The 18,626-nt window shown below is 35.9% G+C and overlaps 1 protein-coding gene and 1 pseudogene across 1 annotated transcript; one reads left to right on the top strand and one right to left on the bottom strand.

Moving 5' to 3' along the window:
• Positions 1–1,038: 1,038 nt before the first annotated feature.
• LOC137715630 (protein DETOXIFICATION 42-like) lies at positions 1,039–5,291 on the top strand. The gene is made up of 14 exons (XM_068454975.1): positions 1,039–1,207; positions 1,716–1,918; positions 2,358–2,479; positions 2,563–2,772; positions 2,901–3,091; positions 3,208–3,343; positions 3,449–3,545; positions 3,677–3,777; positions 3,902–4,065; positions 4,247–4,318; positions 4,404–4,520; positions 4,622–4,717; positions 4,823–4,944; positions 5,027–5,291. The coding sequence occupies exons 2-14, from the start codon at positions 1,842–1,844 to the stop codon at positions 5,067–5,069; spliced, it is 1,548 nt and encodes a 515-aa protein (XP_068311076.1). The 5' UTR covers positions 1,039–1,207; positions 1,716–1,841; the 3' UTR covers positions 5,070–5,291.
• A 127-nt stretch (positions 5,292–5,418) lies between these two features.
• LOC137715631 (zinc finger CCCH domain-containing protein 30-like) lies at positions 5,419–7,818 on the bottom strand (annotated as a pseudogene).
• Positions 7,819–18,626: the final 10,808 nt, after the last annotated feature.

Here is an 18,626-nt window from a genome sequence, read left to right as displayed (position 1 = left end):
TTTTTAGTATAAAAATATAGTTTGTCGTTAAAGTGAACAGTACATGAGCTTTTCATTAAAGTTCTCTTAATAATATTGTACAAATTTAGTTACTTGCTTAATTCGATATGTGTTGAATTTTATTACAAAACGCCTTAGTATTATTAGTAATAGAACTATTCATTTATTAGTAATATGTATATATACTCTGTAATGTCAAGTCAAGTCTTCAAAATTTTCGAGTCGGGTCAGCTACCCATTACTAGTCTTACTAATATTGTCTTTTACTTAATCACCAACAAAATCTAACATGTGTTAAAATTTTAACACAAAAAGTCTTGAGTTATTAGGAGTGGAACCCTTCATTTATAAGTAGCAATATTTTTTTTGTCATGTTTCAAACCTGGGATTATATTCTTCAACATAAGTTTTAAGTTTTGTACAACATGTACCATCTCATGTAACAAGTGATGTGTACATGTCAAGTCGATTAATGAATTGATTGTATAAGATGAACGTTCAAAACATAATTTATTTACACGTGGCCACCTATTGACCACGAAGAACCTACTTCAAGACGTCAATGAAGATCGAATAAAGAAAAGTAATAGTGTAAATATGAATTTTGGAAGCATTGCAAGAAGAACTTAAGGATTGGTTTGGTATTACTGCGTTTTGAAAAAAAATTGTTTTTATTGTGATGTGAGATAAGCAACTGTGAAAAAAGTAACAGAGTGTTTGGTAAACTTTTTTGTAAAAGTGTTTTTGAAAAAAAAAATAGTATTACAGTGTTTGGTAAATTTTTATGTAAATCAGATGTGAAAAAAAGTCGAATTTTCAAAGCTGGATTTTGCAGCTTCTTATTTTTGGCTTTTTTTTATCCAAAACTGTGTAAAAAAAGCTAAAACTGAATGTTTACAAAACATAAAAATAGCTCTTAACTTTTTTTTATATCAACTTTTTTTCAGAATAACTCAATACCAAAGATGCTTAAATTCTGGCTCTGAAAGCTCTCTCTCTCGCTCTCTCTCTCTCTCTCTCTCTCTCTCTCTGTGTAACGTACAGAAGAAGAGTCTGCCCCAGTTGGTGTGTTTCTGTTGTGGAGGTCCTTTTCTCTCGTGGAATTTGGAATTTGGATTTAAATTCAGCCTTCTTCAATATATATACACACACACAGTTGTTTTTCAAGTTTCAAAGCTCAAGTAAATGAAAGTTTCAAGGCTCAAAGGTCAGTGAGTTTTGGTTTTCAGGTGTAAATTTCTGTTAGTTCTTTTTTTCTTTGACGAGCTTTAAATTCCTGTCTTTAAATTCTCTTGAATTTAATTTTTCTTATAGACTGAGGTTTTTTTTTCCTTTAAATTAGAGCGATATCCGAAGTGTTATGCAGAGTAGGATGATTTAATTTAATCTAAACTAGGGGAAGGATTCAGAGCACACTGTTCTAGCCACCTTGGCTCCGCCCTGGTTTGCCTAGACTGAGAAATTGGCTGGTGTTTAGTTTCCAAAGCTAACGTGCAGAAGACTTTCATTTGCTTGTTTTGTTTTTAATTGGAATGTTTTGAAACTGTTACAAGTCTTTGAGTTTGAATGTTTGTTTTGAAGGATGGGAATTTCAAGTGTTGAAATGTTTTGGAACCCAACATTCTTTTAGTCTACTTTATTTGGTGGTTCATCTGTGATTTTTTGGGTTTGCAAAGAAACAAGAGTTATGAATTGACAGATACTACAATCTTCAGGGTCTGGAGCACAATTTGTGAATTCTCGTCTATCGATTTTATCGCCATTGCTTTGATAATTCTGCTTCCAATAAGCACCTAGTTCTGTAACCACATCCCAGTGAAAAATAAATTCATTGATAACTGATGGCAGAAGAAGATGGTTCATATTCATATGGGAACACAAGGAAAAGTCCTATCTACGTTTTCTTTAAGGATTGCAGGTATATTATTTCGATCGATTTTATGCATTTTGCATTCCTTTTCCCTGTTTAGGAGCCACCTTGGTTTGTAATTAAAGCTTTTGTTAAACTGAACCTAGCAGAAAAGCAGTGAAAAGTACTTTCTACAAGCAACTCGAGCTTTTTACTCACAACCATTGGCTGTGGTGATTTTATTATCCATGGCTAGACCAGCTCAGACTTTCTTACGTCTGATATGTTTGCTCCATGAGCCATATTTTCCAAATGATTTTATTATTGCAATTAAGAGAATGTAGTTATCATCTCCTTTCCTGACAAATCATGTAGTCCTGCGATTTCCTCGATTAATAAAGTTAAGTGAATTGTAATTACAATTGAAACGACCGAAAAAGATTGTATGTGAATTAATGTACATAGATGGTCTAATCTTATTCTTGGATTCTCTCTCCTTTATGTGTAGATGTGTTCTTAATTTGGACAAACTTGGTTTAGAAATAGCATCAATTGCATTGCCTGCGGCGCTAGCTTTGACAGCTGATCCAATCGCTTCTCTAGTCGACACAGCATTCATTGGCCAAATAGGTACTTTTCTTTCTTGTTTGTGTTTTCGTTTTCAACATTGCGTATGTTCTTCGATCTGAAATGAATTATCTTAATGTTTAAAGGTCCAGTGGAGCTTGCTGCTGTAGGAGTTTCTATTGCTCTATTTAATCAAGCATCAAGAATTGCAATATTCCCACTTGTTAGTGTCACAACATCTTTTGTTGCTGAAGAAGATACTATTGGAACAGTGAGTCCCGAGGCAAAGGACAGTGATTACCTGGAAACAGGTTCATCAACTAATGGTGAAATGAAACAGTTGATACCAGAAAGCGGTATGCTCCATATCTTTTTCCTAATGTACTTCGTATGCAGTGTGTACAGACTTACAGAATGTGATTGCATTAAGTTTGTAAATGCTTCTTACTTGATAGTTTTATTTTTCTTCAATGTTATTTCTCAGATGCCACTCAGAATGCATACAACTCAAAATCCGTTGCTACAAGCTTTGAAATAGTTACAACCAATCATCAGAAAAGGTATATCCCGTCAGCGTCGTCAGCGATGGTTATCGGCAGCATCCTTGGCCTCATCCAAGCCATATTCCTCATATCTGGAGCAAAACCTCTATTGAACTTTATGGGAGTTGGTTCTGTAAGCTAATCATTTTCTTTTTGGCATATGGTTTTACTTAAATAATTTTTTGTATCAAACGCTAAAATGCTATGTACTCTAATTTCTAATAACAAAAGGAACTATTGTTCGTTTAGGATTCCCCTATGCTAAAACCTGCACAGCAGTACTTGATGCTGAGATCGCTCGGTGCTCCTGCAGTTCTTCTTTCACTGGCTATGCAAGGGATCTTCCGTGGGTTCAAGGATACAAAAACTCCTTTATACGCCACTGGTATACCTTAACGATGTTAAACTTTAGCTTCTGACTGCATCTATTTCACCAGAATAAAACAGTCTTCAGCTTGTTCTAATCCATAAACTATCTGTTTGAATTTAGTGGCAGGAGATGTAACAAATATAATATTGGATCCAATATTTATTTTTGTTTTCCATCTGGGCGTCACCGGTGCAGCTATTGCTCATGTTATATCTCAGTAAGTGTTATCTAACTCCTTTCCCAAGTTTCGTGTTTGTGTTCAGTCCTGTTGTCTTGGTGTGCTTTCTATGGAATTCTACATTGTATGCCAGTTTTGCCTGTTATCGATAAAATGGTCATTGTACGCAGGTACTTGATATGTTTCATACTCCTGTGGAGATTAATGGCTCAAGTCAATCTATTACCCCCAAGTATCAGACATCTCCAATTCAGTCGATTTCTTAAAAACGGTGAGATTTTATTCTGTAATCCTTAGGCCTTGCTTTTAGTGACCCGAAAACATTGGAAGCATTTGTTAAAAGATAGTTAATGTTAATTATGAAGTTTATCCCCATTAGTCTTTCTTTACTCCAGGTTTTCTGTTATTAATGAGGGTCATTGCTGTTACTTTCTGTGTGACTCTGGCTGCATCGTTGGCTGCACGTCAGGGACCGACACCCATGGCTGCATTTCAAGTCTGCTTGCAGGTCTGGTTGGCAACTTCCCTTCTAGCTGATGGGCTGGCTGTTGCTGGACAGGTCGGAGATCATTTCGTTAATGCTTGAAACTACTGAAATACTGATATTTACTAAATTAGGCAGATAACCAGTAGAGTTATGTAGTAAATAGATAGAAAGATCAACTTCTTGGCTGTTGAGTTTGGTTAGAACTGATGATGATCAACTGCCTTCGTGCTGAAATTTCCTGCTCCGCTTTCAGGCCATACTTGCAAGTGCATTTGCCAAAAAAGACTACGATAAGGCTACAGCCACTGCATCCCGAGTGCTACAGGTGTGTAAAAAATTTCAAAGAATCAAGTACAGATTTCATATGATGTCAGTTTCTCCAAATATTCGTAACTGCATTTAAACTGCAGCTGGGATTGGTTTTGGGTTTGATGCTCGCTGCCATGCTCGGAGTGGGGTTGCAGTATGGAGCAAGATTATTCACAAAAGATGTCAATGTGCTACATCTCATTGGCATAGGCATTCCAGTAAGTCCCTTGTCTCGAAGCAGAACACAATGTTCGACTTACACTTCTTCAATCCTAAATGGCATTTCAATTTGAACTAACAGTCTTCAATCCAAAATCAGTTTGTTGCAGCTACTCAGCCCATCAATGCCTTGGCATTTGTTTTCGACGGTGTCAACTTTGGAGCATCTGATTTCGCGTACTCAGCTTTTTCCATGGCAAGTCTTTAGTCCCTTTCTTGTAATACAAGTAATTATGTGGGCTAATTAGCCTAATTAGTTCCTTGGGATACAAGTTAACTTGATGATCACCATTCTCTCCAGGTTATGGTGGCTATTGTCAGCATCTTAGTTCTGTTTGTACTCTCTTATACCAATGGATTCATTGGAATCTGGGTTGCTTTGACCATCTATATGAGTCTCCGGACATTTGCCGGATTTTGGAGGTATAATCTTACAGTTTTTTGCCCGCGCGCCCTCACAAACACAAAAATTCCCATAACTTACAATTTTGGTATGCAAGTGCAGGATAGGAACAGGAACAGGACCCTGGGAATTCCTCCGGGCATAAATGTGAACCCGGTTTTATCATTCGAAGGTTAAAACAATTTTTTTAGCTTCCATTCGTTCCGTGCTGCCGATTTCATTTACATGAAGATAAATCATACCAAAACCAAATCTGCATGTAACTTACAATGTTGGGGAAAATCCTTGATCAAATATTTAGCAACGCATTTTGTTTTCGTATAAGTTTATGAGTGTAGTTTTGAGAAAGGACTGCACATTCTCTGCATATTTCTCATACAATTGCATCCATGGTGACTGAATAACCAAATTGAAGGTGAACTTAATTTCATGTAATTGAAATATTAATCAAGATAGGAATCAATCACGGAGAAATTCAAGTGCTAACGCAGAAGAAAAACGGGTTAGTAATCTAGCAGTACTTTTGTTTTCAACGTTGAAAAAAATGTAACGAGCTTGAATACCCAAGACAAAGAAAGTAAAATAAATTATTTCGTAAGTGGTCAAGCATCAAATCTAATCATCTCAAAGAAAAGAGAAAAAAAAAATTGAACAAATCCATACAAAAAGTAAAGCAACTTTCCACTTATCCAAATCAAAAAGCAACTTCCCACCTATCCAAATCAAAAAGCCCCAACCCACAAAACTTCCTATTGGAATCCACCTCACCACTAGATTCTCATAACAAGGAAACAGACGAAGGGAGAGGAAAAGCAATGCAAAGACAATCAAAGATAAGAAAGGACCAAGTGTACCACACTCTACCACCATCTGCCTCAGCAATAATTTATTTAAGATTCTAAGTTGCTCGGGGTTTTAATCGTTAGATCTTGTAACCTTATCTTTGATCAAGAATCCAACGATTGAAAACTCTAGAGTATAGAATACTCCAAAGTACACTAGAAAATTGCATCAGGTGCAAATTTCACCATCTTTCACTTTCTTGAAAGAATATGTTCTAATTTGTTCAATTAAAAAAAGAGCACACAACACAGGAAAAATAAATAAATATATTTATTCCTTAATTTCATTACAGTATCAAAGATGCATCTGACATTGGAAGAAAGAAAAAAGTTGCTCAAAATAATATAAACAAAAAATGGTAGAACAAGAGCTTCTGGCTTCTGCAGTTTTGCTTTTAAATAACAAATAATTTAAGGGTAATAAAGAAATTTAAATACTTAAGTTATGATAGACTTGGGACTTGGGAGAGAAGATCCTTCATCTGGGTTGGTCTTCTCATAGAGTTTTATTCGTGAGGATCGACTTTCCTGGTCTAGACTTATTATTGAGTAAGTTTGTTCGGACTCTTGCTTTTAGCCCCGTTTTTCAACCCAAAAAAAATGAATGGTTCTTTTCTGTAGACTATGTTCAGTATCCTCCTTCTATCGTTACTGTTACCAACCCACTCAAGAATTTGTATTTCTGTTGTAACTACCTCCGACTCCAAGCCCAGTAAACATGATTTCGTTTTCACTAAGCAACATGTTGGTAAACCTGCAACTGCTCAATCCTTGCTTTGGAAACTGCATGACGTTTCAATTGGAACACTCGATAGGTAGCAGTGTGCCTGATTCTGGAACAGGTGTAATTTCCTTTGCATCAAATGGTGATTCCTTCACCAGAGATTGAATCCATGAAACATCAGGCTCGTTGACATTGTGTTCTGTATAACTTAATTTGCTTAAATGACCTGGCTCATCTGTTTGAACAGACCAATCTGGTTTTGCACTGCTAGACTCCTATTTTGACATACGCACAGGGGAACCAACACCATTGGATCCAACATCACATGAGTTCGGGCTGTATAGCGGCTTCTGCTTCTCGTGCTGAGCAAGAGTAGAGACCCTAGTGCCTATTGGAGAAAGAGGCTTCATGCTTCGAGGTGACATCATCCTCAGTGAGGAAAAACCAAATGGAACTTGCAAGAGATTCTGGTCAACCATCCTTGGAGAGAACACATTTGTTCTGATAGGAGATAACATTGATTGTTGCTGGTGGAGTTGATTGCGAACAACAGATATTTTTGAGGGTGAGAAAGCAGATGAGTTTGCAAGTTGGTCAGCAAATCGAGGGGATGAGAGATGGGAAGTGAAAACATCATTGAGATTTGAAGGTGTCAAGGTTTCTCGACGGTGAAGATGACTCATTGAGGAAGCACTGATGTATGAATGTGAGAAGGAAAACCCATCATGAAATGATTGCTGTTGTTGCATTTCAAAATTATGCAACATGTTAACCTCCTCGGTAGGAACATCATTTGCATTAAAAGAAGAGCTCAGACGACTTGCTTGAATATTGCTGCCTGGTAGATATAAACTGGGGATATGTTGTTGGGGCCATGCCATGGAATAGTCGAAAATACCATTACGAAGAGATATGGGAGGAGTAAAAGGAGGTGACATGGCCGGCACAGCTTTGGTCGAGCCAGGCAGCACGTTCAAAGTTGCAGCCATGTCCATGAAAACAGCAGCAGAGGTTGCTGAATGAGGGGATGGCATGGCAGATCCAGTAGAAACATACAAGGGTCGCATTTCCTCAAGTTTGTGGGCAAAGAAGCAAACCTGACGCAAGCAACTTATGCCATCTTTGCAGAGTCGAGTCTTATACTGTGCTGGATAAAGCCAGCACTCAAAAACCCCATGAGCATATTCACATAAATCTCCACGTCTGCATGTCCCCTTGCGAAAATCCAAGCATGGCATACAACTATACTGGAACTTTCTCGGGTCTCTTCTCCTTGCATTCTCACTAGGATGCACAAAATGGCAATCAGTCCAATCATGTGAACAGGCTTAACTGCTCCAGGACACCACACATGCTTCAATTAATAAATTCACCAGAAAAAGACACGAGGCCGAAACAGAATCATATACCATAATGCAAAAGACAATACAGAATCATATCCTTATCACATTTGAAAACAAATTTGGAATCAAATCCTTTCGAAAAGGAGAAAATAAGTTACCCTGATCTGCAAGAGGAATCAATCAGTAATACAAGAGACTTGAGACTAGAACTGTTAAGGAAGAACAGGAAAGTCATTAACTATTCTTTACCAATATGAAAACAGAAATCACCAGAAATCACAATTTGCTTAACATAAAAAGCAAAATCACTAGAAAATCTCATTGTGAAAAGAATATCATTTTTTTTAGGAAATAAAATTCCTTAAAGAAACCCAAAATCTTCCATTTAAATCCAGCTATCAATTGCACAAAAAAGTTATGAAATTTATAAAGTAATTAAGGGGCAAAAGAAAAAGATGGTAAGAAATTTGTACTCTGCTTCATAAGTTGAACTTTGAATTATATGATGATGGGTTCTCTTTTTTTGCCTTCTCTTCCGCCATGATATCAGTTGTTGTCAGTGAAAAATATTCAAATTTTAAATATTTTTCATTTTCCGACACTTTCTCAGCAACCAAACAGAAAATAAGCGACCACCAAATACAATGTAACTAAAGATTGAAATCATCTACATACAAACGCCATCTCAAATTTCAAATTTTGAATACCATCAACTCAAATAAACACTATAATTTCCCATCTGAAATCATAAATCAATATAGATAAATGAAAAACATATAAAACGAAGATGGACTTACAAAACAAAGGGCATATAAATTTGTAGACATATGCAATTAGAACCAATGGAGCCGCCATTGTAGGTTTACCAATAAGATATAAAAAGTATGGTTAAGTGCGAATAACTACTCAATCTTTTGAGGTGATTTCAAATTAATTTCAATTTCTTAAAATATTTTAAATAACTACTCCAAGTTTTGAAAATTTAGATTTGTTAGGTCATCGGCGTTAAGTGCTGATTTTTGTTACGTCCCGACCCACGAATAAGAACTATTCATGAGTTAGGGTGTGAGCTACATCTTATCTATAGAAATAATATCAACAACAAGAGTAATATAATCATAATATCAACAACAAAGTAATAATCGTTTTCTTTTTTTTTTGTCAAACGATAGATATTATTACATTATGTTAAATTTTAGACACCAACAGGATTTGAACTCACGCCGTGATGTAAAGGCTCAACTCCTTTCCACCATTGTGGTAAAATGTCACTTGCCAAAGTAATAATCTTTAAAAACACAAATGATAAACAATACGTTACCATTTCTCCTTTTTATTGTTTTCAATTTCATTTCCTCCCTCTTGTTCTCTTTCTTCCTTCGCCAGTTTCCCTTTCTCTTCTTTAATGTAGCTGAAATTCTAAATATGTAATATGAGTCGAATTGCTGAAAAACTTCCATGAAAGTGAGCGACAGAAAACTGGAGATGTTGGCCATGCAAAGAGGTTAGCCAAGAAGGCCAGCTCAACCGTACATCAGTTGTTCGAACTAGCATACAAGTCAACATATAGATTGGATTGTTGTGATTTTTGGATATGTTACACAAGAGATGATAAGGAGAAACTTTTATAAAGGAAGTATTTCTGTTTGAGCTAAGGAAGTTGGAGTTTTGAAGCTCCAAACATGACTGCAGGATTTTCTGTGAGACTTTCAAGGTTGTGATAGTATTTCGAGGATCTGCAATGAATGGACCGTTGGATCTTTCTGTGATTTAGATATGTTATGGTAAATATGATAAATAACAACTTCTATGAAGAGAGTAGTTTGATCTGAATAAGATAAAATAGATTTTTGAAGCTCACAACCGGCCTGACTGATTGACAGACAAAGGATGAACAGCCACTAGTTATACCTGAGCTTCTGAGGTTGTACTACTCCAATGGATCTCAAATTTGGATATGGTGTAGTTCACAAGTAAATGAATAACTTTCATGGAGAAGGCTTTACGTTTTGAGCTACAGAAAATGGTGTTTGGTTATGCTAAACAGGTATGACGAATTTCTAGGTTTTAGATATCTTTCTTTTGATAACTAGACGAAAATGATGATGAGTTTGGTGGGGAGAGATTTGTTGGGTAAGTTCTTATGTATTTTTTGGGATTTGTCTCTCATTTATTTTACATGATTCTCAGGGTGGAGTAAAGGGAGATTTTCGATGGTTTGGTGGGAGTGCTTTTTATGGCAATGATCTCAAAATGTAAATATATAAACATAAGATTTAAGTGGTTCGCCAAACCGACTACATCCACTGGGGCTTGCTTTCATTGTATTTCACTATATACAACAATGAAATATGACGTAAAGCCTTAACAACATGTAAAAGAAAGAAGGTAACATGAAAGGGAGAGTGGCTTTCTATTTGGAGTTGTTCTTTTTTCTTTTCTTTTTCTTCTTCCTCTCTCTTCTTCATTCCGTTGGTTTTTGCCCTTCCTTTAGAAGGATTGCATGGCATCCTCCTTCCCATGTAGCTTGAGAATGAAAGCTCCAAAGTGTGCCATTAGAAAGAAACCAAGTGTTCTGTCAATCATTAGCCATGATATGCGGTCCAATAGAAAGACAATAAAATGTTAAGATAATTAGCAGCCCTAATATGTGTTCCAATAGAAACACACCAAATGTTAGGCTAATCATTAACAATGGTATGTGTTCAAATAGCAAAGAGACGTGTTAAGTTAACCAATATCATGCATGACAAGCATCTAAGGCCACGTGGAGCTTTACCTTAAGTTTTCTTCCTAGATCAAAACACATGGGTAAATCTACAATCAATAGGCAGACAAATGAAGTTTGGTAAAAGCTCCACGTTTCTTTCATAAAACTTCACTAAAAATCACTTACAAGTATAGTAGTAGGCACAAAGACATTCCAAGCTTTGACAACACCTCCCGTTCTATTAGTAATTAAGTATATATGTAAAATGATCTTAATCCAAAATAGAGAAATACAAGTACATAAGAATAGATTTTCATAAAAATATTACAAAAATTTTGTATCTTAGAAATAGTAATCATACTTCTACATACACATGTACATATATAAATACATACATACATATACATATATATATATATATATTTAATATGGGGTATTACAACTTTACCAACATTAAATGATGGCATTACTAGAATGAAATGATGAGGTGGACAAAAGCTAAAGTTTGTTTTCACTAATTGTTGTATTTGGAGCTCTAATCTCCCAAGTCAACCCTTCTAAATTTGCTCAACTAAAAGCGTCGATTCGGAGATCCAAAGCTCTATAGAAGACTTGAGAATTAAAACACACTTTAATATTTTTGTCAAGTTAATCAAGCTCTATTACTTTAATGTTGAAGGTATAGGTCCCTACTAGCCTTTTAAGCTCATCCTAACTAAATTTTGCAGGTATGAAACCAAAAAACTAGAAGTTTACTTTATTTGTTGTATGTATGTGACTTTGTACAAGCAATAAAAATTACTTTATTTGTTGTCTGTTATGTTACTTTGTATAAGAAATAAAAAGATGAGCTTGCTGGTTTTTGCTCTCTTGTTTTAATAAAGAGCTAGTCATGTGTATAATTTGAGTAGTTTCCAAGTTATAATTTTGGTTGTATTTTACAATGGATTATATGTTGCTCCACTAAATTTGTTCCAAGCGAATTATTCATGTTCTTATTTTATATTTCATTTCACACTATAATTATGTTGCTAAGGTTTACAGTTAAGGTGTGAATCACGTTCTAAACAAGGTTTACGTTAATACTTGAGTTGGTGCGTTACACGAACCCATTCAACTCCTACACACACACACACACACACACACACACACATATTGCATTTCACTGAAATATATTTGGCAAATGCTTCTTGATTCGAACCGAATTTTTGTACCATCGTGGACGGAGAAGAGTGCAAGAACGACCACCTACAAGAAAGAGCAAACATCCATGAATAATCTAAGGCACCAATGTAATATTGGACAAAGGGTCTCTGGAGGTCAAGTTAGTATAATATCTTAGAACTCAAGCAGTGGGCAAGAAAACATAGTATGCGTTGCCATGTTGAAAATTAAGGGATGCATTTACTAGATGAGAGAGGTTCTTTTTAGGATATTGAATTTGTATTAAACTGAGAGAATCATATAGGATATTTAGCATAAGATGTTATTTCCTTTTAGGATTGTGGTTACTTGCGGCACAAGCCAATTCCTAAATTGTAGAAATATCGAAGAATATAGGAAACCAATATGATCCCTAGTTGAATTAGGTTCTCGTGTCTTGTGGAACAAGCACGGTTGGAAAGGCTTGTTGGCTTTGCCTACCATTTCTAGTGCCCAACAGGGTGTGATGGCACATTTGCTCCATGTAGGTAGCTTAGTCTGATTCGAAGTCGTTAAGTCCATGACCGAACTATAAAGACATTGACATTCTGATCCACCTTACTCTGGCCCAAGAAAATTCATGGTCCCACAAATTTCCTTAACTATGCTTCCGAAATGATGTACCCTTGAGGGGTAGGACCATTTCTTTCAGAGTAAATTGAAATAGCATGTCATTGGTAATTCTTTAACACGTGCCAATCCAGTTCTGTAATCAATGCCAGGTAGTGGGGAGCTTCTGAATTCACGCATTTGATCTCGAGAGTCATACCATTAAGACAACAATGATGAAGATATATCACATTTTACGTTTCCGAGAGTTTTTAGCCATCGGATTCACGAATCTCAAGGTGAATCGTTCCGAATTCAACGCTCATGCCATTCCAAAGAAACCTCTATGAATACTCATTCCTTTTCTTTCACTTTCTCCTATTGCCTTCAAAATTTCTCAAGTCTTCTTTGAAAAAAAAACTTTCACAAAACCAGAACCTTTTTTCCAACTTTCTTCTCTAAATTCCTAACGATGGCTATAGTTTCCATTCTTGATGTTCGTTATGTTCCTCACCCAAGCTATACTCAATTTGAGCTCCTAATCTTAGGGTGAGGAATCAAGAAGACTGTAATGGTTATGTTCAACCTGGACATAACTTTTTCAACTAATGTACCTCCGGTGAGAGGCCGGCGAAGATATCCACTCACCGCAGCCAAATCTGTCCGACCTTAATTGTCCATACACCGTGGTCAATCCTTGATACCTAGCCTTAGGCCTGATGTTTCCCTTGTTAGACTTTACAAAAGAGGTGACCATCAGCTATGGACTAGCTCTCTGCAATCTCACCCCAACATCATTTTGAATCATCACTTATTTCAAGCTTCTCAACAAGTGGTATGGTGTGTAGTTAGGAATTCAAGAGTTTCAAGCTTAGTACACTGTGCGAACTAGCTCCAAAAGTTGATACTTGTTCCAGTCGCAAGTGAGTCTTCATTGGGAAAGTCGGAGATTGTTGGGGATATGAATTAAGAGTCAATCTTGAGAAGAAACATTTCATGATGATGTCTGAATGTATAGTTAAGTCTAATACAACAAAAGCGCACAATCACTAATTAGGACAATTTCAATAAACCATATATGTCCAAATAGTAAATCCATGGACAATGGATTGATGGAAGAAGTAATTTAAATATGTTAAACTACAAGGACCTTCTTCACATAACCATAATGTCCAAAAGGTTCCTAATCATAAGATTGTTAAATGAATACTGACAATCCAGATGGACCATTACGTACTATGTCTGCTTCAATAGGAATGATAGAAAGTCTTAAGTCATTCATGTAGGGATACTAAAACAAGTATGTAGGCGCTCGTTAAGGGAATGAGTCCGCTAAACACAATTAAATGTGAGTACTTGCATGGAGGCCTACTCACATGTCAAGCAAGTAACTCTACTTGTTGGAATAATGTAAGTAGTCATTTAACCTGAGACATCATAGATGTCTTGGGGAATACATTGTTGATCATTTCACAATGAGACGTGACCACATCTTCTGTTGGATGTGTTTTATGCATTGTTGGGATCAGTGATTTATTCTCAGAGGCATGTAAATGTTCAACAAGGAATCTCTAATCCTCAATAAAAGAGGATGAATACTCTAATATATGATTCAGAAGCCTTGGACCGAAGTATCGAGTGTAATGATGGAAGACATTCCTATATGGCTCAATTGAATCATATAAGATAATATACTCACATTAAGGGTTTGACGTAAAGTATCCATACCCTGGTAATGTGATTGGGAGTATTGAATTAAAGAAGGAATGAATTACATTGTAATTCCAACTGAATAGAATAGGTTCTCCGACCAAATTCTACATTAGCTTAGGTAGCCATGATATATGGTTAGATGTCTCACATGGCTTGTGGGTCATTCTAGATGATTAAATAAGTCGTCATCAAAGTAGAAGGACAATTAAAAGTAAGTTTTAATTCATGAAGTGATTGTATTAGTACTAATCAATTGGATTGATACCAATCACCTCATTGTCTCACTATTTAGAACCTAAAAAGATTGTACACCAATACACTTGTGTGATGATTAGATAGACTAAATAAATCGTATAAGCGATGAAACATTGTTTTTGGGCTTAAAAGGAACTTCAAGTTCTTTTGGGTCCATTGGGCTTTTAATTCAAGCATGGAGTGACTTGAAATAAGAAAATCCAAGCCAAGTCAAGCCCAACACTAAGGAAAGGCCAACTGTTTTGTGTAGGAGTGAGAGAGAGAGAGAGAGAGAGAGAGAGAGAGAGAGAGAGAAAGAAAGAAAGAAAGAGAAAGAGAAAGAAAAAAAAGCTAACCATCACGCACATAGGCTGGCTACCAAAGGAAGAAGAAAGCTAATCATCTCGTTTTGTTTTGGGTATTCCCTCATCCATCTCACTACACTAGTGGGTGTGGATCTTTGGAGGCCTTCAACTTTGGGGACTAAGGACAATCAAGTAGTTCCAAATCTTCAAGGTGGAGGAAGCAATGAGGGAGGCTAGGCTCAAGGAGGTCCAAGAGCAAAGGTCTTGGAGGTGGTCCATCCTTGGTCTAAAGTCTAGATCAAGAGGTACAAAACTAACCCTTCACTTTGTTCTTCAATAAGTTTATTTGATGCATCAAGTCTAAACCTATGCTTCTAGAAGAATTTGCATGAATATAGCTTTGATATTTTTCTTCCATTGCTTATGTATTTGAATTTTGAATTGTCTGCAGCTAGTCACTCGAAATCCCACATAAATTTCAATATTCCCTTTCAAACCGAATAGATACTCCGGTTAAGAAATGTGACTTTGAGATAGAGACTTATGTCAAAAGGAGTAGAAGAAAACCTATGAAGACTTTGAAAGAGACTCCAAGAAAAGACATGGAGTACTTAGAGCTAACAGAAGACTTGGTGCAAAACTAAGTGCAGTGACATTCTAAAATTCATACAGTTGAACCCATTTAGTGAGATAAGGCTTTATTGTTGTTTTACTAGTTCTGTCAATTTTTGTAGCTGACATTACATATTTTATAAGGGCATTTAGATCTAGGTCCAAAAAATCAACATGGTTATTAGGTTAAGTCTAGTTACCTACAAGCAAGACACATTAATCTGTGATACAGATTGATTATAAAAAGAATCTGTCACATAGGTATATAAAAATATAATTAAAATGTGATATAAGTTGATTATAAAATTAAAAATAAAATCTATAAAGAGGGTTTAGGGCAGAAAGAATAACAAGAATTAACAAAAAATAATAATTAAAGAGATAATAGGAAGAAATTTAATTTTTATAAGAAAATTATCATTAAAGAGATAATTATTGATAATAAAATAATCCTAAACTTAAAGAATTTGACTTATTTAAATAAACTAAACTATTATTAATATTGACTCAAAATATTCTTTGCTTAAAAAAGCGGACCAGCTAGTGACTTCGATGCTTCTCTACGGCAAAGAGCAGGAAAGACTCATAGAGGTATTTCAGTCTTCTCTGGTCACCATCATGTGATTCACGAGCATCAAAAGTCAAACTCAAGACATGTGTGAAAACGGGTCTGAAATTCATCTCCATACATTGGTTGTTTGTTTGGGCTCACTAAGTTTCATTGGACTGGACTACACTAATTATTAGTGTAGTCCCATGTTTGGTAGGCAAAGGGACTAGGTTTAATGAGATTAGCCCTCACTCGCTTCGACTATCTCCTTCGCTAGGAGTTCTTCGCGAGGACCCCCAAATACCACGGGACTGTCTAAGCCCGTTGTCGAGAGAGAGTCGTCACTCGTCCTCGTCTGCTCGCTCCTCTTCCTGCTCCGTCATCCTCGTACTGCTCGCCCTCATCTCCTACTCGTCATCATCTACTCCTGGTCTGGTAAATTTCGAATCTGACGATTTATTTCTTCGATTTTGTTTCAGATCGTTAAATTATTACTGGGTTTTTATCGATTCGTTGTTTTGGGTTTGAAAACTGATAGGAGCATATTTATGCTACTTAGTTATGTTATTTCCTTACATTTAGTGAGCTAATTACTACTTATTATAGTGTTTTAAGCTATTTTCGTTTGTTTGTGGGTCCTAATGACAAAGTTGGCAAGAAAATGCAATTTTGAGCCTTTTAGAGCAGTTTTGGGCTTATTATGGATAGCTTGTATATGGAGCAAGGTGGATGGACGAATTTGGAGTCAAAAGAGGTTAGAAACATGCTACAAATCAGAAAAGGAAAGTTCAAGACAAAGAAGATAAGGAAAGAGCAAGAAATATGGAAACTTATCCTAACAACCTTATCTTATCCAAACCTTATCCTATCTTATCCTAACCTTATCTTGTTCCCCCTTAATCCTAGTTGCAAGTGGACCTAAAAACCTAATTTCTAGAAGCCTTATCTGACCCTAAAAGGGTGCCACACCTCTCCCCCTTTTATGCCTTCTAGAACACCCAAAATTAGCCATAAAACACTTAGTTTCTAGAAGGCCCAATTTTGGACGAATTTCCTAAACCTTTTTCTGATTGGATTTTGATTTAATTTGGCCCTTTTCCTCTTGGATTTGGATTGTATAAGTCCATATCTAAAAGCAATTGGGCTAGGACTTAAGTTCCCAACCTTTGCCACAAGCCCTAGGGGCCCTAATCACTTGTATCTGCTAGGTTTAACCCTAATTCTAATTCCTAGGGTTTTTACCATGCTATATATATATATATAGAACTTAAGTTGCCGCACCCCCCTTAGACACCCTAGGCAGCCATTCATCATTCAAATCATTCATTCATTCAACCCACACACCATCCATTCAAAAATAGACCTTTGTGCCGCAATTCTTTAGGAGAAGAAGGAGTGTCGTGGCTTCCATAGGAGAAAGATCATCTTGTGCCGCAAGAAATCTGCACCCATTGGAGAATTTGGGAGTTCTTTCTTCCCTTGTTTCGTTTCCATGTTTATTTTAATTTGCTTCTCAATTGTTATGAACATGTGTAACTAAGTTTTTCTTAGTTAGGGGTGAACTCGAAGCCATGGGCATATGTTTTATATGAATTAATTTCCTCCAGATTTTGTTTCTTGAATTGTGAATGTGATTTACTTAATTGAGTTATTGAGAACTTGTTCTTGTGTGTTGATTAAGGATGTATACTTAGTTTTCATACATGAATTTGATGCTAGGATATAAGGGAATTTCACCTAATCGTTATGAACTTATATTCACAAGTAGTGGAAATCACTAGTCATGATTGTATTAAGTAAATTCTATGCACGAGTATCATGCAATTCATAGTTACGAATGCCTAGTCAATGCTTAGGGTTTTCAAAAAGCTCAATGATCTTTGATTTTATCTCTATTATGCAGTTCATGTAGGGAATTTGATAAGAATAATTTGATTGTCGATGCGTATTCCATCCAATTCAATGAAACTAGGAAAATCTGAAAGTTAATTTGTGCTTTTCACAATTAATTTGGGGCATTGTCATTCATGGTTTAAAGGGATAAAATCTGGAAATCAATTTGTGTTGCATATGTGCATGTCTGGAGAAGGACCCTCTAACTAGCCTTTTTCCCATTCAATTCACCTAATTTAGTGCCTAATCTGTTTAGTTTACAATCTGTCCATTTGAATTAATTTCGTTTAAATCAATTCCCTATTTTATTAAGTGTGTTAGATTAGTTAGAAAAGTGTTTGAATCTGTCCAAATTAGTGTTTTGAGTCTAAGTTAGTTAAATTTCGCCCAATTCACCCTTTAGAGTCTAGTTTGAGTCTATTTAAGTGTTCTGGGCTGTTTTGAGTCTTTTTAAGTTATTTTGAGTCATATAGGTCTAGGTAAGTGTTTTAAAATTTAATTTTGTGTTTTTAAGTCAGTTTAGAGTAGATTAGCATCCCTAGTTAATCCCCGGTTAGAACGATCCCTACTTGCATTTATACTACAATTGTCACAAATAGGGTTTAATTTGTGTGTCGATATAATTTTCACATAAAAAACTGTGAAAATTTGGAATTTTTACATCAAAGATTGTCAATTTTGTAGATAATTTTAGTTTTCTTGAATTTTGTGGTTTTGGGTGTTTTTGATTTGGGTTGAATTTCATAAATCAGTAGTGGCTAGGTGGTCCGAGGCGTGTGGGTGATTAGCGTCGTTCAAATTGTTTGTCTATGTACTTTGCAATGACTCTGCAATGGCAGTAGCCTGGTGCACGGGGCTGCACATTTGTTCATATTAATATCAGTAATTAGGTGTTATATGAGGAAAGTAAAATGATAATTATGGTGCAAATTTTGATTAGAAAATTAGTATTAAGGACAAAGAATTGTGTGCCTCAGCATGTGGTGCTCTTGTCTATTCCTATCACGTCCACAATTTGATGTAT

Source organism: Pyrus communis, chromosome 14, assembly GCF_963583255.1.
Source record: "Pyrus communis chromosome 14, drPyrComm1.1, whole genome shotgun sequence".
Classification (NCBI taxonomy): domain Eukaryota; kingdom Viridiplantae; phylum Streptophyta; class Magnoliopsida; order Rosales; family Rosaceae; genus Pyrus; species Pyrus communis.
This window is presented reverse-complemented; position numbering and strand designations above follow the sequence as displayed.

Bases quoted from the DNA above. Each gene is read 5' to 3' on its own strand.
- LOC137715630 (XM_068454975.1), top strand. From the start codon at position 1,842: ATGGCAGAAGAAGATGGTTCATATTCATATGGGAACACAAGGAAAAGT. The intron at 4,521-4,621 runs GTAAGTCCCTTG...ATCCAAAATCAG, and splicing joins TCATTGGCATAGGCATTCCA to TTTGTTGCAGCTACTCAGCC. The intron at 4,718-4,822 runs GCAAGTCTTTAG...CATTCTCTCCAG, and splicing joins CGTACTCAGCTTTTTCCATG to GTTATGGTGGCTATTGTCAG.